Here is a 27,332-nt window from a genome sequence, read left to right as displayed (position 1 = left end):
TTTCATCAATGAACTTAGCTAGAGCTTCTGAATAACTTGCTGTAGCTTCTACATCAGCACTTGCTGCTTTACCTTGTACCTGATAAACCAGCCTCTGCTAGCTTCCAACTTTTCTTCTGCAGCTTCGTCACCTCTCTCATCCTTCGTAAAATTGAAGAGAGTTAGGGGTTTGCTGTGGATTATTAGGCTTTGGCTTAAGGGAATATTGTGGCTGGTTTGACCTTAAGACCGCCAAAATTTTCTCCATATCAGCAATAAGGCTGTTTCACTTTCTTTTCATTCATGCGTTCACTAGAGTAGCAATTTTAACTTCCATCAAGAACTTCTCCATTGCTATCACAACTCGGCTGTTAGGCACAAGAGGCCTAGCTTTTAGCCTATTTTGGCTTTAGACATGCCCTCCCTCACTGAGCTTAATCATTTCTAGCTTTTGTTTTAAAGTGAGAGACATGTGGCTCTTCCTTTCACTTGAATACTTACCAGTCATTGTAGAGTTATTAATTGTCCTAATGTCCATATTGTTCTGTCTCAGAAAATAGCAAGGCCCAAGGAGAAGGTGAGAAACAGGGAATTGGGGAACAGCTGGTCATTGGAGCAGTCAGAACGTACGCAACATTTATCAGTAAAGTTTGTCATCTTGCATGAGTAGAGTTAATAGTACCCCAAAACAATTACAATAGCAACATTGAAGATCACTGATCACAGATCACCATAACAGATATAATTATGAGAAAATACTAGAAATACTGTGAGAATTCAGTAACATAAAACATGTCCATATATATATTGCTTACTCAGTTTCTTTGGGATTTTTTTCTAGAAATACAATCTTATTTGAAGTATTATGAGCACTTGTATCAGAGATCATTTCAATTTTGTTACTAAAAAATAAAATGGACTTGCAAAATTTCCTTCCTGTTTTGCATTATTGTGAGTAGCTACCAGAGAATTCTACTTGTTTATATTACTAGAAGGGTCCTAACAACCAAAGATATTAGGCATTTCTCCTTTGAGTTACATCTATCACTGGATGTTTAACCATTTGACTGTATAATTTAAATCTTGGTCTATTAAGCAGTAAACAGATGGAACATTACTAACAGCAGTAATTAAATTATAAATCTGTTTTAAAGTTGGCCAATATACAGCATCACAATCCATATTCTGTTATGTCAGTTATGTTCATTTTTATTTGGATTACAATTTCTAAATACCCAAATATTGGAAAGAAAACAAAGTTGTCTGGTTCAAATGTCTGTTTTTTGTTTTTTTTAATCATATAGGCCAAGTGCTTGCTTGCTTGCTTGCTTGCTTGCTTGCTTGCTTGCTTGCTTCCTTTCAAGAAAGGAAGGAAAGGAAGAAGCAACGGAGAGGAAAGAATATTTAACAATGTTCATTTATTCAACAAACCTTTAATGAATGTCTGCTGTGAGCTAGGCACACTTTTTTTCCCCCTTCGAGACAGAGTCTCATTCTATGTCGCCCAGGCTGGAGTGCAATGGCAATCTCAGCTCACTGCAACCTCTGCCTCTCGAGTTCAAGCAATTCTCCTGCCTCAGCCTCCCAAGTAGCTGGGAAAACAGGTGAGTGCCACCACGCCCAGCTAATTTTTTTGTATTTTTAGTAGAGATGGGGTTTCACCATGTTGACTAGGCTGGTCTCAAACTCCTGACCTTGTCAAGTGATCCTCCCACCTTAGCCTCCCAAAGTGCTAGGATTACAGACATGAGCCAAGCTAGGCACATTTCTAAGTATTAGGGATAAAACAGTGACCAGGAGAAGCAAAACCCCAGCCCTCATGGAACTTACATTCTAGTGGATTGGGGATGAATAATTTAAATGTGTAATACGTCAAATGGTGATAAATGCTATAAAGAAAAATGAAACTGAGTAAGGACCTGGAGAATGATGGGGTAAGAACTGGTATTTTAGATAAGGTGGCCAGGGAAGCCCTTTCTAATACACTGGCATTTAAGCAGTGACCTGAATGAAGTGAGAGAGCCATCCAAATGGGTATCTGGGGAAATAGAGTGCTAGGCATGGGGAATGACAAGTGCAAATACCCTGACTTGGGAGCATGCTTAACTGTCAATCTTCAATTCATTCTACCTGGAAACTTTTCTTAACACCTTAAAAGGTTAAGGTGTTTTATAGCATAGTCTACATAACTTTTTTTTACAGTTCTTAAATCTTAGCATTATTATTTTTTATGCCTGCTAATCCGTCCTTTAGAGACACGGATAATGCTTTACCTGCCACATAGTAGCTGCTGAACAAATACTGATCAAACCAGTCAGTGAGTTTGATTATTTGTTGAGCAATTACTATTTTGTCTACTTAGTATCAATAAATTATTTTTTTAAATCAGAGTAAGCATTCTTCTCAGTCAAGGAATTATAGGAAACATAAATAGATACGTAAGTAAGTAAGAGAAATAATAAGCAGGGAAACCTTGGCCTGCATTATTCAGAGGAAAAAAAGCCAATAACAATGTAAGTGAGTATTTTTAAAAAACCCATTGAAAGGTTGTTCTTTACTGAAATATAACCTTCATATTTTGAAAGCTCATGATGAGATCCATAGTTCCTGATACTCAGTGAATTACTCTAATAGTTACTTGAAGTAACTAGGAAAATAAATCTGAAAAGTAAAGTATCACAGAAAAGGTCTTTGAATTGCAAATGGCTTTAGAATAGAACAATTTGCTTTCCAGAAAAAACCCTAAAAGTTATATTTTACTTTCCCTAATTTTTAACTATTTCTACAAAGAAGTTTTTCCACAGTTTCTTTATGATGCTTACTGCATGATATTTTCTGTTTTAGATCTCAGCATTATAAGACCTGATTTTTACTGGATTCTATTTCTAATGAAATAAATCTTTAGGGTCAGCAGTAGTTGAGGTTTCAAGATTTTTTTTATTTATGAGTTTTTCATTTGTTTATTTTACCTAAAACATCAATCTATTTTGTAGATGTGGCAAAAGCTTCAAAATAAGTAGGAGCATTTCACCACTCAAAGTTACCAGCATTTATACCTAGCAGAATGTCAGTGCAATCTACTTCTTGAAATCTGAGTATCTGTGTCAGTTTTCTATAATTTGGCAACATGATAATGAAATTACTGAGTTTCTCTTTAGATGAGCCTATTTTTTAGTTAATGCTATATGTCAACACTCAGAGATTTCCTTCTCTTCATCTTCCTTTCTCCCTTATTATCCCCACCCCCCTGAAAAAAGCCCGTGCCCATTCGAAAGCTAAATTTTTCTACAAATTTTTTAACTGACTTACATTTTTTTCTTTCAGTATTTTAACAAAATTGACCTTGCCCTTCTTAGTTTTTCATTATTTTTTTAAGAGACAGGATCTCGCTGTGTTGCCCAGGCTGGAATACAGTGGCTGTTCACAGGCGCAATTCCACGACTGATCATCAGATCCATTTCCTGCCTGGGCTGGTTCATCCCTCCTTAGGCAACTTGGTGGTCCTCTACTCCCAGGAGGTCATCAGACTGATGCCAGACTTAATGTGGACACCCGACTTAATATAGCACCCAATAGCCCAGAACTCCTGGGCTCAAGTGATCCTCCTACCCCAGTCCCAAGTAGCTGGGACTGCAAGCACGTGCCATTTTTTATAGTTAAAAAAAAAAAACAAACAGTAAGGGTGATCATGGAAAATTAGAAAATAAAGACCTATATATGCATTGTTTACTTAAAATAAGATCATACTAAATGTGCTGTTTTGTAACCTGTTCTTTTCAGTTAACAATCTTCATTTCAGTATCTTTCCATTTTATCAAGTCCATTGTTGAATTTCCCAGTGTAGAACCAAGTTTCACATCTGGTTGTTATGTCCCTAAGTCTCTTTTAAAAAAAAAACCTTTTTTCTTTTCATATCACTAATTGAATTGAGGAGACAGGACCAGCTGTCCTGCAGGATGTCTCACCTTCCAGATGTGTCTGGTTGCTTCCTCCTTTAACTTGTTCCTCTATCCCTTGTATTTCCTGTTAACCAGAGATTAAATTTTATGTCCTGAGAGATCCAAGTGAAACATTTTGGGCTGGAATATGTGGTAAGTGATATATTTCTTATTATGACTTATCAGGAGAAAGCTTCTGGATGGGTCACAATTAAGGAGACTGAAGTTGACCACTGAATTAGGGTATGACTATCTGATCCTTTCACTGTCAAGTTTAATCTTTTTCTTCTTTCAACTAGAAAATAATGTATTTGGTATTACTTTGCACAGTGTGAATCTCTAGGTCCTGGCAAACATATACCTGCATTTAACACTTGCCTGAATCTGTAATTTCATGAGGGATTACATAATGCTAATTTTCTGATTTTTTTTTAAAAAATTTACCTCTTATTGGATAGCCTTTTGTACAATAGAGTATTTTATTTACTAGGGTTATTGATTTGTTCTGAAATATGGTTGCTCCTGCAAAGACAAGTAAATAATTTTTTTCACTCAGTTGCCAATATTTATCAGCTCAGAGAGTTTTTTGCTGGCTTTCTCCTTTTAAATATTATTGCAGATTCATGGATTTTTATTGCGTCATTGTGTTTCAGTCTACTTCAATCATAATTCTTACACATTTGACTAATAGGGAAGAGGACCTTTTAGACTGATTCCTGTGTCTTTTTTCCATGACGTTACATATTTATGGAAATGTTTAAACACAAAAGTATATAGGGAGTGGTATACTGAACTTCCAATGTATCTATCACTCTCAGTTTTAGCAATTAGCAATAATTTTCTAATTTTGTTTTATCTTTCTCCTGCTGCTTTTTTGACACCCTTGATTTTTATCTCATTGGTAGTTGAAAGTTTGTTTTCTGGTGCGGCAAGGTGTCCCATCCCTAGACCTGGAATTACTCATTTCTTTAAGAAGCCCTGATTGCCTTTAGTAACAAATGGCATCAGACAATAAAACCTGGACATAAAGATTATTGGAAGTTTTTAAATTTGATTTTTCTTTACTTTCCCATCATGTGCTTCATCATATTGGTAGCTGTGTTAGTCTGTTCTTGTATTGCTATAAAGGAATACCTGAGATTGGGTAATTTATTTAAAAAAAAAAAAAGAGGTTTAATTGGCTCACAATTCTGCAGGCTATACAAACATGGTGCCAGCATCCACTCAGCTTCTGGGGAGGCCTCAGGGAGCTTTTACTCATGGCAGAAGGCAAAGCAGGAGCAAGCAGGCCGCATGGCCAGGGCAGGAGCCAAGGGAGTGTGGCAAGGTGCCACATACTTTTAAGCAACCAGATCTCACACAAACTCATTCATCACCAAGGGGATGGCACTAAGCCATTCAAGAGGGATGCACCCCCACGATCCAAACACCTCCCCCTAGATCCCACCTCCAAGACTGGAGATTACATTTCAACATGAGATTTGGGTGGGGACAAATACCCAAACTATATCAGTAGCCTTGTTCCATAAGCAGGGTTACAGGCATTTGAGTAGTAGAGGAAGGGCACTTCTCAAAGATAGGATAAAAAGCTTTATATTTCTATATTAATTGGTCAAAATGTAAGGCATAGATGACAGAGTAGTCAGCTGTTGACATATAAGTGTTTTTAATAAAGGATTTAAAAAGCAAAACAAAACGCCATTTAGTGTTATCAGTTTGCCCCCACTACAATATACGGAAATTCTCAATTTATATGACTTCTAAAGTTTTGCTTGTTACACACTTTGGTTTCTCATAGTAATAATGCAGATGATGAAATGAATTATTCTCAGTTAATAGGGTTAAAAATGTATTATTGGTTTCCAGTTCTTAAAATCTGTATTCACCTCCTTTCCCTTCTGATGCCCCACCAAAATAAAATGTCTAAAAATGAGAAATGAAGAAGCCAGTAACAGTAAATTGGAGGACTACCCAAGGATGATAGTTGAACAGATTTCCGGATCTCTAATTGAGTACCAGTAGGCCCAACTATACCTTCTTCTCCCCTCCTCATACCTCTTTCACCCCTGCACTTGAATACAGATAGCTGGCAAGAATCCCAGGCAAACACGAGGCAGATTTTCTTTAGAGAGCATGAGAAAGATGAAGGCTTCTAAAGTGTGTGCTGTGTTCGTGTAGCAAAAAAGAAAACACCATCTTCTTTCTGGCATTTGAAAGGTCTGCTGGCTCCCCACCCACTCACCCTGTGGGAACACTGCCAGCCAGCTTATGTCCAGCCCACACAGAGCTCCCTCTTTTTATCCCCTCCAGGGGAACAATCTAGCCAAAATCAGACTATCTTCAAAATAACACAGGAAATCTATGTTGGCTAATGAGTCATTCTCTCTTAAATGTGAATGAGTAACCGAAGATCACCAGGCATGGTGGGAAAAACTAATGGCATGAAAGACTAAATAACCAGGAAAATGGCCAGTGGAAAAAGTAAAACTAGTAAGAAAGAACTTTATTTTTAAAAAAGAAGAATAAATCATCTAATATATTCAGAGATCTAAGAAGATACTATATCCGTTAAACAAGAATAGGAGGACACAAGTTTTTACATTGAAAGGGCACACCAAGCGCTGAAATAGAGAATCAAATATGGTACTGTGAGAATTCCAGGATAAACAAAGATCCACAAAGAAATCACATGCATAGTAACAAGAGACTAAATCAAACTGCTTATGAATAACTCTTAATGATTTAAGAAAGAGCCATTGACTATTTTATGCTGTTAGGAGGTCAGGTAGGATGAGCACTAAAAATTCGTTGTTGGATTTAGCAACATGGATGTTGGTGTTTACCTTGAAAAGGTCTACTATGTTTTTTCAGACAGCTACTAAGGTGTTAGGACATAAATACTTGTATATAAGTAGTTATTTGGCCCTAACTATTTAATAAATGAAACTACATGTTGAGCATCCCAAGTTCAGAAATCCAAAATACAAAATGGTTCAAAATCAAAAACTTTTTGAGCATCAATGTGATGTTCTAAAGAAATACTCAGTGAAGCGTTTCAGATTTTAGATCTGGGGTGCTGAACTGTTAAGTGTAATACAGATATTCCCAAATCTGAGAAAAATCCAAAATCCAAAACCCTCTGGTCCCAAGCATTTTGGGTACAGGATACTCAAACTGATTTAGGTATTTCTTTTGGCCTAGGGGGCATTGTGAAAAATTACTGAGATATCAAGGGAGCCACAAACTAAGAAAGTTTGAACATCTCTGCTTTAGAAGCTTATGCTATTCTAAGGATTTAGAAGCATAGCTATTCTAAGGATTTCACCAAAAGGAGGAAACACCTCTTACCTTTTTTTTGTGCTGAAAAGTTTCAGTTTGCAATTTTAAATCTGATCCAAAATGGTCCTAATACAGTTGTTTCAACATTTAAAAAAAAAAAAAAGCAAAGACAACTTTATCCTTTGAAATGCTGGTAGTACATCTTTGCATGATTTTTTTTCTTCTTGCCTCCATAGGTATGGTCTGAATATGCGTTGCTTGGCAGCTCGGGTCAACTATAAGACTTTGATTATTATCTGCGCACTCTTCACTTTGGTCACAGTACTTTTGTGGAATAAGTGTTCCAGTGACAAAGCAATCCAGTTTCCACGGCGTTTGAGTAGTGGCTTCAGAGTGGATGGATTAGAAAAAAGAGCAGCAGCATCTGAGAGTAACAACTATATGAACCATGTGGCCAAACAACAGTCTGAGGAAGCATTCCCTCAGGAACAGCAGAAAGCTCCCCCTGTTGTTGGGGGCTTCAATAGCAATGTGGGAAGTAAGGTGTTAGGGCTCAAATATGAAGAAATTGACTGTCTCATAAATGATGAACACACAATTAAAGGGAGACGAGAGGGGAACGAAGTCTTTCTTCCATTCACTTGGGTTGAGAAATATTTTGATGTTTATGGAAAGGTGGTTCAGTATGATGGCTATGATCGGTTTGAATTCTCTCATAGCTATTCCAAAGTCTATGCACAGAGAGCCCCCTATCACCCCGATGGTGTGTTTATGTCTTTTGAAGGCTACAATGTGGAAGTCCGAGACAGAGTCAAGTGCATAAGTGGGGTTGAAGGTTGGTATCTGTCTGCTTCACTTGCATTTTTCAAGCATGACTGTGTTGAAGAATAAGAAAATGTTGTTAATTATACATCAAGTACGTAGCTTACTATCAAAAGACCTTTCATCACTCTAATTTAGCAGGGAGGAACAGGTTAAGTCTGAACCTAGGGCAGCTTTCTAGATACTATGACTTAAGGGCTGCTGTAAGACCATACCTGGGCAAATAGAATTATTTTATTAACCTAACTCTGAATCTAAAATTCTCACCAGTAAGGTAAAGGCACTGCTTCTCCAGAATTTTGCATTAAAATATATAGCTAGAATCCTATGAGAGATGGGAAAAGGAAACCATCCGGTGGACCCATCAATATACCACTGCAGTCTGGTTACCTAATTAATCAAGTGTCATCTCTGGAAGGAGGTTTCAAGTCTTCAGAACAAGACAATATGTAGATGTTTTTTCTCTGGACTTACACTGAACTCCTAGTCTATTACATACTGTTTTTCATTGTCTTTAAAACCTGGGGCAGTAAGAGTTCCTTGTGGATACAATTAATATGCTTTGGAATTTGCTTTTCAAACCAGAAACCCAAATTGAATTTGACTTTAAAGTATATCACTTTAAAGTATATCACAACAGAGGAAAGGGCTTAATATGTTTTGAGATTTCTTGGTTTGGGATTTACTTTCCTCATTTTGTTATAAAGTGATTTTAAGATCTTAATATTTTTAAATCTGTATTGAAATAAGCTTTTAACTAAACTTAATATATATTTTTTTGCTCTGAAAAGAAGTTTGTGCTCACTTGGTGACCATGTGGATGTTTTCGGACTCCTACAGACCAAAGGATTATAGCCCACCCATGTCTGTGAAGTTAATGGTGTGTTTATTCATCAAGTTGGAAATTGGAATTTACGTATCTGATGCAGGAGTTTTTTCCTTTGTTTTTACTACTTATATAATTTTTTATAATATCTTTTTCTCTTCTTTTGAGACGGCATCTCACTCTGTCACCCAGGCCTGGAGTGTAGTGACACTGTCATGGCTCACTGCAGTCTCGATCTCCCAGGCTCCACCATGCCCAGCTAATTCTTTTTAATTTATTTTTTGTAAAGACAGTGTCTCACTGTGTTGTCCAGGCTTATCTCAAATTCCTGGACTCAAGCAGTCCTCCCGCCTTAGGCTCCCAAAGTGCTGGAATTACAGACATGAGGCACCGTGCCTGGCCAATATCCTTACCAAATGTTTAGAAGAGAGAAGCGACCAGATTCACCTACATTTTTACCACCTCAATATAATTATTATTATTTTTGTATTTTCTCTGGAGGGCTTTGTACTTAGACATGTATTTTAGCATAATCATAATGATATTTACTATACAGTGATTCAGGACAGTAATAGAGATTTCAAGGATATTCAGAGTCAAACCTTTTTTTCCGGCAATTTTTTAAACGCATAAAATTAATAGATGCCTAAATTCTAAAATAAAAAAGTAAAAAGTACCCATGACCACCATTAATATTTTGACTTTTTCCCCCAATCTTTTTGTTGTTGTAGAAATATATTTTTTATTTTATTTTATTTTGTTTTTAACTTTTAAGTTCAGGGGCACATGTGCAGCTTTGTTATATAGGTAACCTCATGTCATGGAGATTTGTTTTACAGATTATTTTGTCACCTAGGTATTAAGCCTAGAACCCATCAGTTATTTTTCTGATCCTCACCCGCCACCTACCCTCCACCCTCCAGTAGGCCCCAGTGTGTGTTGTTCCCCTCTATGTGTCCATGTGTTTTCATCATTTAGCTCCCACTTAGAAGTGAGAACCACACAGTATTTAGTTTTCTGTTCCTGCATTGGTTTGCTAAGGATAATGGCCCCTAGCTCCGTCCATATTTCTACAAAGAACGTGATTTCTTTCTTTTTATGGCTGCATACTAGAAATGCATCTTTTAAAAAAATTCAGATCATACTGTATGGTCAGTTTTTATTCTGGTATTTTCTATTTAACACGACTATTTCCTCTCACTGAATATTTATTGAACATTTTAATAACTAGTATTTGTAGTAAAGACATGCCATGATATATGTAATGTATGAGACCCTGCTCTTTAGTTGTACACTTAGGTCATTCCCAGGTTTTTTATGGTTCTTTTTTTTTTGAGATGGAGTCTCGGTCTGTTGCCCAGGCTGGAATGCAGTGACGCGATCTCGGCTCACTGCAAGCTCCGCCTCCTGGATTCACGCCGTTCTCCTGCCTCAGCCTCCCAAGTAGCTGGGACTACAGGCGCCTGCTACCATGCTGAGCTAATTTTTTGTATTTTTAGTAGAGACAGGATTTCACCGTGTTAGCCAGGATGGTCTCGATCTCCTGACCTCGTGATCCGCCTGCCTCGGCCTCCCAAAGTGCTGGGATTACAGGCATGAGCCGCCACGCGCGGCCCTTATGTTTTTTAATTAATGTTTTATTTTTAATTTTTGTGGGTACATAGTAGGTGTATGTATTTATGGGGTATATTAGATATTTTTATATAGGCATGCAATGTATAATAATAATCACATCAGGGTTAATGGCATATCCATCACCTCAAACATTTATCCTTTATTTGTGTTACAAACAATCCAGTAATATTCTTTTAGTTATTTTTAAATGTATAATAAATTAAGATCGAGTGAATGAAATCTGGTATTTGGTAGCACAAAGGGTAACTACATTTCCATTTCTTTGCTATTATAAATGTTGCAGATTTTCATTGTTAATTTTTATTTGCTATTTTAATTTTATTCTCATTGTAGTGTATTCCTATTCTGAGAATATAATTAACTGCAATGTCAAATAACCTGCCAAACCTTTGTACTCTTTTGCCAGCCGTTTTCCAGAAAGGTGGAACTTGCTCCTACTTCCAGTAGCAGAGTATGAGGGTGTCATTTTCACCCAACTCTTGCCATCATGGAACATTGTTTTTCTGTCTGTTGGTTACAAAGGGATATTATAATTTTCTCTCTTTAACAACTAGTGAGGTCAGATATCTTTTTCTTATACTTTTTGCCATATTTTCATGTTCTTTACCCCTTTTTCTAATGTGATAAGTGGAGTTTTTAAAAAATTTATTTGTGTGAACTTATGTAGTAAGGGTAGCAATACTCATATATATGTTAAAGATATTTCTTCAATTTGGTTGTCTTTTCATTTTACATATGATTTGTTGGTTTTAGAAGTTTTTAGTTCCATTTATTGAACTTATGGGGTTTTTTTGGATCTTTGTGCCTCTTCGTTTTATGCTTAGAAAGGCACTTGCCATACCACATTATGATCAGCTTTTCACTTTTAATTTCTCTGACAGTTTTATGGTTTCATTTTTTTACATTTAACTTCTTTAGTTCTGCTAAATTGATTTATATTTTGGCAAATGGTACAAAGTCACAGCCTAATTTTAAACGTTTTTCCCCAATATGTATTGAATCATCTCTTTTCCCACTGATTTTGATGGAATATTCGTCATTACACTAAATTTAGGAGTACTAGAATGAGTTTCTGGGCTGCTGTTTGGTTTCATTGATCAGTCTCAGTTCTTGTGCTAGTTGCACATTATTGTAGTCACCAGTCATCTTTAATGAGGTTGTATAAACTACCTTTTATTTGAATTACAGAGGGGATCCCCCTCTTGGAGGAAAGATACAAATGTTAAAAAGCTTACCTGTAGCCTAATTCCGTAAACATTGTTTTGAATATACAACAAAACACTTAAAATTCTGTAGATTCCCAGTCTCTGCTGTGCTCATCAGATTCTTATTAATTTTAGAACTACAGATAGTAGTTTATCTCTCAATACATACGTGATTCAGCAATACAATATTATATAAATGTAGGATTTATAGCTCCTATGTAAGAAATTACTACGATATGGCCAGGCGCAATGGCTTAAGCCTGTAATCCCAGCACTTTGGTAGGCCGAGGCAGGCGGATCACGAGGTCAGGAGATCGAGAACATCCTGGCTAACACAGTGAAACCCCGTCTGTACTAAAAAATACAAAAAACTAGCCGGGCGAGGTGGTGGGCGCCTGTAGTCGCAGCTACTCGGGAGGCTGAGGCAGGAGAGTGGCGTAAACCTGGGAGGCGGACCTTGCAGTGAGCTGAGATCTGGCCACTGCACTCCAGCCTGGGCGACAGAGCGAGACTCCGTCTCAAAAAAAAAAAAAGAAAAAAAAAATTACTGGCCGGTTGCGGTGGCTCAAGCCTGTAATCCCAGCACTTTGGGAGGCCAAGATGGGTGGATCACGAGGTCAGGAGATCGAGACCATCCTGGCTAACACGGTGAAACCCCGTCTCTACTAAGAAATACAAAAAACTAGCCCGGCGAGGTGGCGGGCGCCTGTAGTCCCAGCTACTCGGGAGACTGAGGCCGGAGAATGGCATGAACCCGGGAGGCGGAGCTTGCAGTGAGCTGAGATCCGGCCACTGCACGCCAGCCTGGGCTACAAAGCAAGACTCCGTCTCAAAAAAAAAAGAAAGAAAGAAATTACTAAGATAAACACTAATACCAAACATTTAAAAGTTGTGCTTAGAACTTTACAAAAGGTAATCCATTAATGAATTATTTCAAGAATCTGTGGTGAAATATACAAACGAAATTCGTGTTTTAAAAAACACTTCTTAAGAATTACATTTTAATAGGAAAGATATAAAAAAGAATTTCAAGCTGTTTATATTTTAATTGCCAAGTCACAGCTGGCTTTTTTTTTTTTTTTTTTTTTTTTTTTTTGGAGACAGAGTCTTGCTCCATCATCCAGGCTGGAGTGCAGTGGTGCCACTTTGGCTCACTGCAACCCCCGAGTCCTGGGTTCAAGCGATTCTCCTGTCTCAGCCTCCCAAGTAGCTGGGATTACAGGCACCCGCCACCACTCCCAGCTAACTTTTTGTATTTTAGTAGAGATGAGGTTTCACCGTGTTGCCCAAGCTGGTCTCAAACTCCTGAGCTCAGGAAATCCACCCATCTCAGCCTCCCAAAGTGCTAGGATTACAGGCGTGAGCTACCGTGCCCAGCCACAACTGGCTTTTTAAGCAAATACATTAACCATCAGATGACATACCTAATTAGTAGACCACACTTTGACATTGGAGGGAAAGATGAGTATGTGGTAACTTGATAAGTATAAATGTTTAAGAAAATTTCAGGATTAATATTGAAAATAGAACTGTGGTGACATTAACTATAGGCATCTAAATTGTGCAGAATTCGAATGTATGAAACAGGATTATGAAACGTGACATCTATAGCCATGAGCAAGAGTAACACACATAAAAAACCAGTCCTTAAAAGGTAATTTGTAGCATTGCACTATTTGTTAACAAATAATGAATGAGAGTGAAAGAATACTTAATTTTTGTTTTTCACATCTGGTTAATTTGGTACTAGATCTGGTCAGTATGAGAGCAGTATTATGAGGAAGCCCACAACTTCCTGATAACCCTGTAAGATTCCCCAGAAGTAAATCAGTGAGGAGTGGTATTAGGAATAGGCTTGTAAATGTCTTGATATGATTATTCATTTTGTTTCTCTATTTTATAGGTGTGCCATTATCTACACAATGGGGACCTCAAGGCTATTTCTATCCAATCCAGATTGCACAGTATGGGTTAAGTCATTACAGCAAGAATCTAACTGAGAAACCTCCTCACATAGAGGTATATGAAACAGCAGAAGACAGAGACAAAAACAACAAGCCTAATGACTGGACTGTGCCAAAGGGCTGCTTTATGGCTAATGTGGCTGATAAGTCTAGATTCACCAATGTCAAACAGTTTATTGCACCAGGTAAGTTATGTGTTATATGTGCCTGCTAATTTTATGTTGGTTTATGGGACCCTGATATTCCCTTAAAATTTTAATATGGTTTAAAAAACACATAAGCAGACCCTTTATGTTACATATATAAAGCAACAAATGGTGTCACCCCAGTGAAATCTCTAAAAAAGATAGAGCTAAAAAGTCAAGGTTATAAAAAGGAATATTTACTATGTAAAGAGCCAAGCCATAGATTGAATGGTAAGGTCCGGGTTACTGCACAATGTATACCTGCCTCCAGGGGTCTATATCCAATAGGAAAGAAGTTCCTCCATTTAGTATTTCAGTACAGTATAGTTTAATTTTTAAACTTTTGCAGTAAATAGAATGGTTTTAAGGAGACAGCCATCCTTTCCTTTGCCTACCCTTTGCCAATAGCTTTTAATTTTTTCAGGATAATACAGCATTACCAAAGAGGCCTGTTTCCCATATTGGAATGTGTTAATGTAGTAGATTATCTCAAACTTCATGTAAAGCCATTTTCATTAATAAAATAATTTACAAAAATTAACTTTATGCAGCATTTCCCCTTTTACTAAGACAGTCTCATTAATTAGAATCTAATGCATTTTCCTGCACTAATCAATATCAATGAGAATTAATGAGTCCATTACTTAAGAAGACAATGAAATAATTTTAGTTAGCACCGCAGGCTAATTCTCTTTGGGGGAATGTTGTCAAGTACAGAACTTGTTCCACCCTCCCACCAATCTTGCCGATGGTAAATGAAAAGAGAGGAAAGGTTATAAGACCTCTTCTGTATTTTCTTCTTCTTCATTGATGACTGTGTAATTTATAGACCCTGAAAGCCACAATACAAACCTACTCATTCTAGATAGCCTTAAGTAATGAATTTATGAGTACTGAATGCAGTGCAAATAATAGATGACCTTTACTTTTTGTTCTGTGACTAGAACTCCTTTTTTCCCATGGCATTCTGTGATATTCTGGTACACAGAGCATCTTTGCTTATTGTAAACAACAGGTTTGGCTGAATGAGAAAGTACAACTGAATGTTTAAGAATATTTAGGTTGTGATACCTAAGAGGTTATTGCAACAGGAAATGATTAGACTATGCAAAAGAACTTTTGGGTGCACTCAACAAACTTATTTTTGCACCAGTTAATAATGGTTGTCTGGATTAGGGTGGAATCAGCAGCCCTCACCTTGATCTTCTTGAGTGTTTAGAAGGTTTTCTAGGACAGTCTTTTGAACTCTGTCCTGTTTAGAGCAACAGATTTCATTGTGCACTTTTGGGTGCTCTGAGTAATACAAAAGATAGGTTCCCACATCTTAAGTGAGGGATCTTCACCTTAGCCCCTCATTCTGTAGCCAGTAGCTGGAGATAAAACTACTTCCTAAGATGATTTTAAGCATATAGAGGAGAGAACTCTGTCTCTAACAGCCAGTCTGTGAGTGGGACACAGCTATTCTAAGTTGGAACTCCCTGTTGGTGGAAGCGTGCTAGCTGGGAATGGAATTCTGTGTGTGCATGTACAGGTTGAGTATCCCTTATCTGAAATGCTTGGGACTAGAAGTGTTTCAGATTTTGGAATATTTACATATACATAAATATCCTGGGGATGGAACTGAAGTCTAAACACAAAATTCTTTTACATTTCATATGCTATACACATAGCCTGAGGGTAACTTCTTATAATATTTTTAATAATATATGCCACCCATCATGAGGGAAGATGTGGAATTTTCCACTTGTGGCATCATGTTAGCATTCAAAAAGTTTTGGATTTTGGAGCATTTCAGATTTCGGAGTTTTGAACTAAGGATGCTGCACCTCCAGTTGCATACTATAAGAGTATGAGAGAAGGTGAGTTGGAGATACGTGGGAGTTACTGCTCAGAACAGAGTGGAGGAAGGGAATCAAAGAGGTGAGACTATTTTATTGAAGCACAGGTATGAGAAAGGAGAGTTCTTAGAGGATATAGACCTCATGGGAGATAAATTCAGAGAATCACCATTAAGAGGAAATTGGAACTTGTACATAAAAGCATTTTGCATAAAAGCAAATATAAAAGAATTTTGTGTTTAGACTTCAGTCCCATCCCCAGGATATTTATGTATATGTAAATATTCCAAAATCTGAAACACTTCTAGTCCCATAAAAGCATAGGCCCAAGTGAGATGAGATCCTGGAGGACCACAAGCTGAATGCTGTTGGCCTTTTTTTTTCCTCTTTCTTGGCCTTCAATTTTTTTTCTGAAAGGGGATAAAATCAAATATGGGTAAAGAGTCATATAATAGGTTCTGCAGCATATTTTTGTTGTTTATTTGCTTATTTGTTGAGTAATGTTTTCCTTTTTCTAATTTTAAAATTGAATGAATTGAAACTTTAGGCCTGTCCTACTCTATCAAATTAAATTAGCTTTCCCTTTCCCCAAGCACACTTTTCATTTGATTTCCATGACCTCACTTTCTCCTATCTCTGTAGCCATTCTTGCTCAGGCTTCTTGGGAGCTTCTCTTCTTCTGCCTGATTCTTCTTTCTCTCGGTGTTTCTCAAGATTTTGAGTAGGGCCTCTGCTCATGCTACATAGTAAATCTGTTGATTAAATGAATGGATTGATAACAGTTTTTGTTGGATATGAAACAGTGATTTAAAGGCTCTTCTTTTTTTCCCCAGCTTTATTGAGGTATAACTGGCAAACGTATACAATGTGATGCCTTGATATACATAGATATTGTGAAATGATTACCATAATTAAATTAGTTAACACATCCATCACCTCATAGTTACCTTTCTTTGTATGGTGGTGGTGGTGGTGAGAACATTTAAGAGATATTTTAGCACATTTCAGGCATACAGTACAGTAAACTATAGTCACCATGCTGTACATTAGACCCCTAGAACTTACTCGTCTTATATCTGAAGTTTGTACCCTTTGATCAACATCTCCCCATTTTTCCCACCCCCCAGCCCAACAACCACCATTCTACTTTCCTGTGAGTTCAGTTGTTTGGGGGTCCACATATAAGTGAGATCATACAGTATCTTTCTCTGACTTGTCACACGTAGCATAATGCCTTCAGGGTTCATCTATGTTGTCACAAATGGCAGGATTTCCTTCTTTGTTATGGCTAATATTCTATTCTATATGTTATACACACACACACATATACACCATGTTTTCTTTGTTTATCCATACTAGACACTTAGGTTGCTCCCATGCCTTGGCTATTGTGAATAATGCTGCAAAGAACACAGGAGTACAGATATCTCTCTTTTTGAGATAATTGATTTCCTTTCCTTGGGGTATATACCAGGAAGTGGGATTGATGGATCATTGGTAGTTCTATTTTTGATTTTTTGAGGAACCTCCATTCTGTTTCCTAATGACTATGCCAATTTACTTTCCCACCCAAAGTGCACAAGGGTTCCCCTTTCTCCACATCGTTACCAGTACTTCTTATCTCTTCCCTTTTTGATGATAGTCATCCCAACAGGTGTAAGGTGATGATATATCATTGTGGTTTTGCTTTGCATTTATTTCCTTGGTGATTAATGATGTTGAGCACCTTTTTATATACCTTTTGGCCACTCATATATCTTCTTTGAAAAAGTGCCTATTCAGATCATTTGCTTATTTTTTAATCAGATTTTTTTTTTTTTGCTATTTATATAAGTTCCTGATAGATTTTGGATATTAACCTCTTATAAGATATATACTTGTACATATTCTCACCTGTTCTATAGGTTGCTTTTCATTTTGTTGATTGTTTCCCTTGCTGTGCAAAAGCTTTTCAGTTTGATGTAGTCCCACTTGTTTGCTTGTGCCCCTTTTGCTTGTACATTTGATGTCAAATCTAAACAATCATTGCTAAGACCAATGTCAAAAGTATTCTTAAATGTTGATCATCCTTTATTGCCTAAAGTGCATGTATATGTGTCACATATACCAAAAATAAACAGTTACGGTAACTCCTGGGAATAACTGGTCAGGAGAGGATGGGTCATGGGCTTCAAACAATAAAAAAACAAAACTTTCTATTAGATTTGAAGGAGGAATCTTCAGATAGCCTAGTACTTCCAGTAGAGCTCAGAACCTTACCTGTTACATTGCCAAACTGGTTGCCACCATCCCATTTGCTCCCATTCAGATCCTCCTGAATGATGCCAGGAGGTTATTTAACCTCCTCTGTGTATCTATAAAATGGGAATTAAACGATTTGTAAGATTGTTGTGAAGATTATAATTGTTGGTTGGTTAATTTGAGGATTGTGACTTCTGTCACTTCTCCTGGATGACTCAGTAACCCCCTCTGCTGGTGTTACAGTCTTTGGGAAATTAATACATTGGCTTTTTAAAAGATTACATCCCTTGACATTGTTCATTACTGAGTTCTTTGGACTGGTTTGTCATATGAAGACATAAGGTGACTGATTAAACCATGTCATTTCATTACATTTGTGTAAATAAAATTGAAATTCTGGGAGGAAATGGGTACTCTTTCAGCTTCTGAAATTCTGGGAGGAAATGGGTACTCTTCCAGCTTCCTCACACTTGGATTTCTAAAGATGGGTCATTGTTACCCACTTTGGCCAGAATAGATGTCATAGTTAATAATCCCATCTGATGAGAATGAAAAAATAAGTAGCACTCAAGATAGTTTGCTCCACTGAATATAATTTAATCTTGAGTGGTTCATAAGTCAATTCAGAATCCTACAATGTTTCAGGGACGTTGTCCTGAACTTCAGATCCCATTTTACTATAGATGCAGAAAAATGCTAGTTAAGAGAGAGAGTACATGTTGACATTTTGCCAGATAAAATGGATTTTTTACTGTATTAGAAGTTTACTTCTGAAATAATTTTTTCTGTTAAGTTACTCAGAGCATTGTTTGATGCATAAGTCTATGAGGATGTTCTCATTCTTGATACAACTTTCAGAATTGTCTGTTCCATCCAATGAAGTAATTAAGAGCCTTGGGCCAAATATAACCATACTGCTAGAGTCCAGTGTTACAAGAGTTAAATGATCAACTCAACATACTGATGCCCTCCAAGTATACACTATCATCAGTTCACATTTATTTTTCCCTTTTTCTTTTTTTTTAAGAGACAGAGTCTTGTTCTGTCACCCAGAATGAGAGTGGTGTGATCATAGCTCACTTCAGCCTCAAACTCCTGGGCTCAAGCAATCCTCCCACCTTAGCCTCCCAAGTACCTAGGACTACAGACACATGCCACTGCACTTGGCTATTTTATTGTATTTTTTGTAGAGTTAGGATCTTGCTTTCTTGGCCAGACTGGTCTCAAGCTCCTCACTTCAAGCAGTCCTCCTGCCTTGGCCTCCCAAACTGCTGAGTGTGACCAGTTGTGCCCAGCCCAGTTCACATTTCTGATCTTTGCTCCTGGTGACACACTAAAGATTTTTTCAAGGATTCTGCAAAGCAGAGATCTGCTTCTATGGCTGTGTCTAAGAGAAGCTTTCTATTGAATATTCTTATAAGAATACCATCTCCAATATCATTTGTCTTTTTCACAGTCTGAACCTGAGTCCAGGAAACGTGGATTCTAGTCACTGCTCTACCACTAATTAGCTTTTGGCATTGGGCAAACCATTTAACCTTGCAAAGCCTACATATGTTCACCTCTAAAATGGAGATGTAATATAATAATTCCTGCCCTACCAGCTTCAGAAGATTAGGTGTCAAATGAGATAATACATGTGAATGCATTTTGGACATTTAAGCTGTGGAAAGATCAAGATATTAAGATTTTCCTTTAATATTTTTAAATTTGTACTACATATATTTTTGTTGTTCTTATTCTTGCTGCTGCTGCTGCTATTTTAATATGCTCAGTTTCTTGGTAGATCTAGATCAGCAGTATTCAAAAAGTCATCTTTCTGGGAATTAACCATCATTAATAACTATAAATATTCAAGAGAAATTTGCTCTTTAATAATTTGTCAGATAAAACAGCTTTAACTATTTTTTTAGCCTCTGAAGCCAGTGGCTTTGGAATAATAACCATCATTTATTACTATATTCTACTCCATTGTCTTTTTTAAAATCCTCACAATTACCCTGCAAGGTAATATTATCTCTATTTAACATGTGAAAAAGCTGAGGCTCAAAGAAACTGCATCTTGCCAGACTTCTCAAAGCTAGTGGTTGAACAAAAATTCAAATCTGAGGTTTTTAAACTCCAAAGCCTGTGCTTTACCCTGCCCACTCCACCATTCTCTCACTTTTTGTTGTATACATGAGCCCATTGCTTAATTTCCAGAAATTTTGTTAGCACTTCTAGCAAGTATGTGAAAGCAAATCTATCATTTTCGAAATCAAATTAATAATGTGTTGTGGAGCGAGACCAGGCAACCCGGGTTCAAGTCTTGTACCTTGGGCAAGTTACTTCCTTGTGTCTCAGCTCCTCATCCATAAAGTAGGAACAGTAATAGCACCTACCCTTGTAATTGTTCAGGGGATTAAATGAGTAAATAGATGTAAAGCCCTTAGAACATAGTAAGTACATATTAAATGCTAAATAATTTAAAATTCATGTATAATAACCATTTCTTCTAGCTTCTTTCTTGCAATATTATGTGCTGAGCCAGCTTTTGGCTTTTTCTTTTTTTCCTGTTTGCAGAATAGGTATACTAGAATAGTCATTGATTTTACTCATCAGCTAGTATTAGATTTAGAAAAGGCAGTTTTGATCTACAGTACCTTAGCCATTTACTCTTAATCCTCTACTATAAACTAGACAGGGCAAAAGGTAAGAGCTTTGATCTGATGCTCACAAGCCATCATGAACTCACCAATTCTTTCGTTTGTTTTTGGTTAATTTAGTAAAAAATAAAATTACAAATGATCTGATACTGAAAATATTTAAGGGTTAATTTTGTGTGGTCAGGGTTTTCAAGGATGAATTGCAATTTGATTTCAAATACAAAAGTGCTTTTCTTCTAACCAGTCTGTTGGTATATTCTCCCCTGCAGAAACCAGTGAAGGTGTATCCTTGCAACTGGGAAACACGAAAGATTTTATTATTTCATTCGACCTCAAGTTCTTGACAAATGGAAGCGTGTCCGTGGTTCTAGAGACCACAGAAAAGAATCAGCTCTTCACTATACATTATGTCTCAAATGCTCAGCTAATTGCTTTTAAAGAAAGAGATATATACTATGGCATTGGGCCCAGAACTTCATGGAGCACAGTTACCAGGGACCTGGTCACTGACCTCAGGAAAGGAGTGGGTCTTTCAAACACAAAAGCTGTCAAGCCAACCAAAATAATGCCCAAGAAGGTGGTTAGGTTGATTGCAAAAGGTAAGGGATTCCTCGACAACATTACCATCTCTACCACAGCCCACATGGCTGCATTTTTTGCTGCTAGTGATTGGCTAGTAAGGAACCAGGATGAGAAAGGTGGCTGGCCAATTATGGTGACCCGTAAGTTAGGGGAAGGGTTCAAGTCTTTAGAGCCAGGATGGTATTCTGCCATGGCGCAAGGGCAAGCCATTTCTACATTAGTCAGGGCCTATCTGTTAACAAAAGACCATATATTCCTCAATTCAGCTTTAAGGGCAACAGCCCCTTATAAGTTTCTGTCTGAGCAGCATGGAGTTAAAGCTGTGTTTATGAATAAACATGACTGGTATGAAGAATATCCAACCACACCTAGCTCTTTTGTTTTAAATGGCTTTATGTATTCTTTAATTGGGCTGTATGACTTAAAAGAAACTGCAGGGGAAAAACTCGGAAAAGAAGCAAGGTCCTTGTATGAGCGTGGCATGGAATCTCTTAAAGCCATGCTGCCCTTGTATGACACTGGCTCAGGAACCATCTATGACCTCCGTCACTTCATGCTTGGCATCGCTCCTAACCTGGCTCGCTGGGACTATCATACCACCCACATCAATCAGTTGCAGCTACTCAGTACCATTGATGAGTCCCCGATCTTCAAAGAATTTGTCAAGAGGTGGAAAAGCTACCTTAAAGGCAGCAGGGCAAAGCACAACTAGAGCTCACAACCAAAATTATACTTCAGCCTCTGCTGTACACAGAAACTACAGGCTCTGTCTCAGGAGAGCATAGGCACATTTTAAAAGGTTATGTACTAGGTTTTTATGGATTCTATCAAAGTGATAAGTGATCCTTAAAACCAGCCTTCTAAAATAATTGCATTCCATGGGTTGGGTATTTAGACATGTAGGTGGCATTTAGAACACAATGTTTAATCAATGGGCTGAACAAAGATGTTTCACTTTGCCTTGCCCATCACCCTATACAGTTTCGCAGATAGTCTAGTCACTCTTTGTGAGAAAGATAATGGTAAGTAGTTGCTACTGGCCAACTGTCTAGCACTTACCTGAAAACTTAGTATGGAGCTCTTTTAAAATGTGATTATTTATATTTATGTTGAAAGCAGACTTTAAAAAAATAATGTGCTGTAATACAGTAAATATGTACTTGTAGCCTGGATAGCAGACTGTGTTCAACTTTTTAAAAAGATGTTTCATTTCTATAGATTAATTTCTTGGGAGCAAATGAGTATTTGTTGCATTTGTTCAATTTGTTGTATATGGTGAATATTTAATTATGGTTTTCTTGAAATGTGTAAATTAAAAACACAACCAGTGTTCAGGCTTCACAGTTATATAATGTAAGCACAACTAAAATGAAACCTGTTGACTGCACAAGAAATTACAAAAATGTTTCTGTTTTGAAACTTGATCTACAATCAGTAAAAGTTTGATAATCAGTGTATCCCTCCCCAACCCCCATTGTGACAGTTTCTTTTTGTCACTATCTAGAATTTTGTATTTTATTTCAGACTATACCTTGGAGTTTTGTATATTTTGAGAGAGATATTTTTGGGACATTATTTCGGAAACTTATTACAAATCTAAATTTGGAAAGAGAGTAGCTTTAAAGCCACCACCATATTTTATTTTTTTAGGATTTTTCCCCCTTTAAATAAAAATATTAGATCAAATACTACATACAAGAATCATAGCAAAGTTTTTTTTTTCTACCAAGATCATTCTTGATCATCAGCTTCCCAAACTAGTGAGTCTGTGCATCATTGGTTTTTTTTTTTATTTAATTTTAAGTTATTCTAGCTATTAGAAGAGATGTTACTGCATTTATGTGTAATCAGATCTTTATTTAGGTATATATATTCTCCTATACCGCACATAAATAGATTTCAGAGCCCCCATACAATGGGCAGTGTCTGCTATAGGGCTTCAGGCATTAAATAAAACCGAGGGATGTTGATTTTGCTGTGACAGTACACTAAATCAATAGTATATCTTATACAGTTTGAAAATATGATACCCTACACTTTCAGGGGACCGAGTCTGACAAACACAATGCATTTATCTGTGACCTGTATCAAGTGCACATTTAGGAGCCAGGTAGGTTACCTGCTTACACACTATATTTTAATTGAATTCAAACTACCAAGCACTACTTAGAAACTGGAAAACATATATATATATATATATATACATATATATATATATATATATATGTTAGCATCAAAGAGGGCAGAAGCAAAGAAGATACAGATCTGCACTGAAGACATTAAACTGACCATAGAAAAGTAAGCTTGAACTCCCAATTGATGTGACCACACTCTTCTTAATTTTGCTCACAATAAAAACACTTTTGAGTTATTAGGCTTACCCCTAGCTTTTGATCTTTGCATTTCATATATGTTAGATGTCTCAGCAAGCATATCTGGTCTCCCCTAATTTTTATTCCCAGTGCCAATGTGCAAAATAAACTTTCTCCAATCTGGGAACCTTTCTTACTTCCCCATATTTTTTATTATTAAGAATGGTTCATACGTCTGCTTTGTTTGCATACTGGTCTTCAGATTATGAGACTCGATGATAACAGTATGGTACTGCTTCTGTGACAAATACCGTGCCTTAACAATGTGGCTGTCCTTTTCCACTGAAGAAGGAAAGACTTTTTGATCTAGAAATAGCGTTGTGATTTCCTTGCTGTTGGTTTTACACTGCCTTCCACATTGCAACAGCAACTTGATTTGTCTTGTGATGCCAGAATTTTCTAAGAGGAGGAGTTGAGCCTATAGCAGCATTGTCAGTACAGACCAGTGGTTCTCAAACTTTAAAATGCCTCAGCATCACTTGGGAGCTTATTGAAATGCAGATCCCAGAGTCGGTAAATCTGCCTGTGAAGTCTGATAGTCTGCATTTGTAATGAGCATTCAGGTGATTCTGACGCAGGGGAGCTGGGGGCATACAGGGAGGAACACTGCCCTACACCATCCATTGCATTTTTGCCTCTAAAGAGCTACAGAATTTTCTAGGGTTTTAAATTATGTAAAATGTTTACTTATTCTGAGCTTAGAATGGGGAGGGTATTTTTAAATTTTATTATTTTGTTTCTTTAAATTTTTCTTTGCTTTAAGATTATAGGTATTAGGTTTGTTTTTGTTTTGTTCTGTTTTGTTTTTGTTTTTCCACTTATCTTGAGTTCACTTTGATGTTACATCTATTGCTACTTCATTTGTAAAACCAGCCAAAAGTTTCTGGATGAAGGTCAAGTTTGACCTTTTAGGAGTTACTGTACATAAAAGCTTCATCCAAGAACCATCCAGTGCACAGAAGCAAATGCAAAAATGACACAAGCACAACTCTCCAGACGTGGCTCCTTTTCCTTTCTCAGTGCAGACTCTCACTGAAAGCTGCTATTTTCATCCTCCTTGTGGTTGCTTTTCTTGTTTCTCTTCCACTGTACATGTGGGTTATATACCATGTGTTAAATATGCAATAACGTGTTTACAGGATGCCCTTCTGAAGGGTAGTCCTTTGTAAAGCTGTACAGACTTTGCAGTTTAAGCACAATGTGCACATGTTAGTTTTATATACAGCAAAACTTGATTTTTTGCAGATGGAAAGGTATTTTGTTTCTATACAAAGTAAATGGATTGTTTGTGCTTAATGTAAAGCCGCTTTATAAAATTGTAAAATAAAGTTTTTATCTTAAAAAGAATATACCTGGATATTTCTCTTGCTTCTCAAATTATTCTAAGAAGGTTATTTGAGCCCAGCAAGCAGATTTCTGACCATTTCCTGTTCAACCCGTGACCAGAAGTCAAGACAACAAATGTAGTTCATCAAAGGCATACCAAGCCCTGTCAGACAATGTGTGGGAACAAATAGTATACATGGGCTTTAATCCTAAGGAGCCTTAGCCTACAAGGGGGAACACAGTGTATACTAAACACTTTAAGAAAAATAAAATGCTAAATTGTGTGCTCAGGGAAGGTGTTAGGGAAGAGACAGAGCCTCAACTGGTGTTCCAGGGGTGGAGTCCAGGTGGAAGACGAGAGAGAGTAACCTGAGCAAAAACAGGTGCCCATGCCAGGTGAGAGGATGGCCTTTCCCACGCTCATTCAGACTGGGTAACCATTTTTTATTTAGATTTATGTGAGAGTTTGTCCCTCATATATTTTCTTTACTTCTTCAGAGCGATTAGCATTATTTAATGTTTACCTCCTTCTCAGAGAATAATGAATTAACCTCCCAAACAGAGAAAACCAGAGACCAGAGTCTGGCTTCATGTTATGTTTCATTGCACAGTATTTTTTGGATTATGAACATTCTGCACCATTTATATAATGGAATTACAATTGATCACCAATCAACTTTTTCCAGCTGATGGGTGCACAGATTTTGACAGGCTACTAATCAACATTCTTGGCAGCTTTTCCTTCTCCACCGTCTTCAGTTGAGAAATGGCCATAAGGTTGCAAGCAGTCTTGGGCTGAATGAGCTCTCCAGCTGCTCTTGCTTTGATTTTGCTGCTTGTAGCCAAACTGTTAATATTTTGGCTGTTCTGCCTTAGTGCACTGAGCATCTCATGTTCATCTCCCCGTTGCCCTTGAGAGGGGGTGGGCCCTCCATACTCCAGAGAACTTACTTGGTAGTCTGATGAGTGCTCCTTCCCTTCATAGCCACAGGCTCTGGCGGCCACTGTGTGCCTTGTGACCCTGCCTCCTCTGGCATGACTTAGATGAGGGGCTAATCCCCCTCACTCAAGCTGGCTGGCCAATCAGTCTTTTCCAGGAATTCAAAATGGGATGGATTAAAAAACTAAAGCAGATACACAGTGAAAAGCAGAGTTGAAAAAACAGAATCTTGACAATGCTCCAGGCCCTGGATCCAATGCCCTTATGAGGCCAGCTGTATGCCTCTCAGGTTCCGTGAGATACTACTGTATCCTTAAGATAAATTCTTACGTTTGCTGAACTTGGCTGGATTTAGTTTCTGTTACTTGCAACAGATGAGCCCTAATTAATAACATGTCTCCATTATAGAGGAAAATACAGTGTAAATTCTGCATTTTCCTCCAATCTGGACCCTATTGTATTAACTTGCTAGAGCTGCTGTAATGAATACCACAGACTGGGTGGCTTACACCAGAAATTTATTCTTCTCACAATTCTGGAGGCTTGAAGTCCAAGATTAAGATGTTGGTAGGTTTGGTTTCTTCCAAGACCTCTCACATGTCTTTCAGATGGTGCCTTATTGCTGTGTCTCAAGGTTGTCTCTCCAACTGTGTTCTCTGTGTCTGGGGCCCACTCATATGACCTCATTTTACCTTAATTACTTAAGGCCTGTCTGTAAATACAGTCACATTCTGAGATGCCGGGGAGTTAGGACTTAACATGTGAGTGGTGAGGGGGACACAAGTCAGTAACAACCACTCAAAGTGTTGCCATTTAATTTGATGATGATCATTGAAGGACAAAACTCAAATCTCAAGGAGACATTAGTTGGGCAGAAATCTAGACTTGGGACTCAGAATACAGAGCTCCCTGGCTCAGCCATTAGAGCATCAAGAATTTACTCAGGCCAGGTGTGGTGGCTCACACTTGTAATCCCAGCACTTTGGGAGGCTGAAGTGGGCGGATCACCTGAGGTCAGGAGTTCAAGACCAGCCTGGGCAACATGGTGAAACCCCATCTCTACTCAAAATACAAAACAATCAGGTGTGTGGTGGTGCATGCCTATAATCCCAGCTACTCAGGAGGGTGAGCCAGGAGAATCACTTGAACCCTGGAGGGAGAGGTTGCAATGAGCTGAGATCATGCCACTGCACTCCAGCCTGGGTGACAGAGTGAGACTCCATCTCGATAAAAAAAATAATTTACTCTTTGACCCCATAGACTTCAGTTGCCTCATGGAACAATCCAGTAAATAGAGAACTCTGCTCTCAAAGTTTGTAATAAACTAACAAAAGGTAACTACTAAATATAAGCAGTGGTAAAAACAACATAAACTTCTAGATTTTTCTTCTTCTTACCTGTATGGTATTTTCATTATCTCATTCCAAATGCAGAATTCTGGGGTACTGGGGTGGGGGTGGGGAAGTATACATACAGAGTATATAAAAGTGCAAGTAGTGGTGAGATTTTGTTTAATGATAATTTTTTAATCCCAAGTCTGCATTATTGTAACTTA

The 27,332-nt window shown here is 37.6% G+C and overlaps 1 protein-coding gene across 7 annotated transcripts in view; it reads left to right on the top strand.

The window, feature by feature from the left end:
- The window catches only part of GLCE (glucuronic acid epimerase), a 124,791-nt gene extending 101,543 nt beyond the window's left edge, over positions 1–23,248 (top strand). For 5 of the 7 annotated variants that reach the window (XM_017960729.3, XM_009210492.4, XM_017960730.3 and 2 more), the window contains 3 exons: positions 7,433–8,031; positions 13,588–13,833; positions 20,827–23,248. In XM_017960729.3, coding sequence (XP_017816218.1) covers positions 7,446–8,031; positions 13,588–13,833; positions 20,827–21,851 — 1,857 coding nt within the window. In that variant the 5' untranslated portion in view covers positions 7,433–7,445 and the 3' untranslated portion in view covers positions 21,852–23,248. Of the gene's footprint in view, positions 1–7,432; positions 8,032–13,251; positions 13,339–13,587; positions 13,834–20,826 lie in introns of those variants that run through there. The other 2 variants (XM_017960732.3, XM_017960731.3) reach the window with 2 other exon arrangements.
- Positions 23,249–27,332: the final 4,084 nt, after the last annotated feature.

The sequence above is a fragment of the Papio anubis genome, chromosome 7, assembly GCF_008728515.1.
Source record: "Papio anubis isolate 15944 chromosome 7, Panubis1.0, whole genome shotgun sequence".
NCBI classification, from domain to species: Eukaryota; Metazoa; Chordata; class Mammalia; order Primates; family Cercopithecidae; genus Papio; species Papio anubis.
This window is presented reverse-complemented; position numbering and strand designations above follow the sequence as displayed.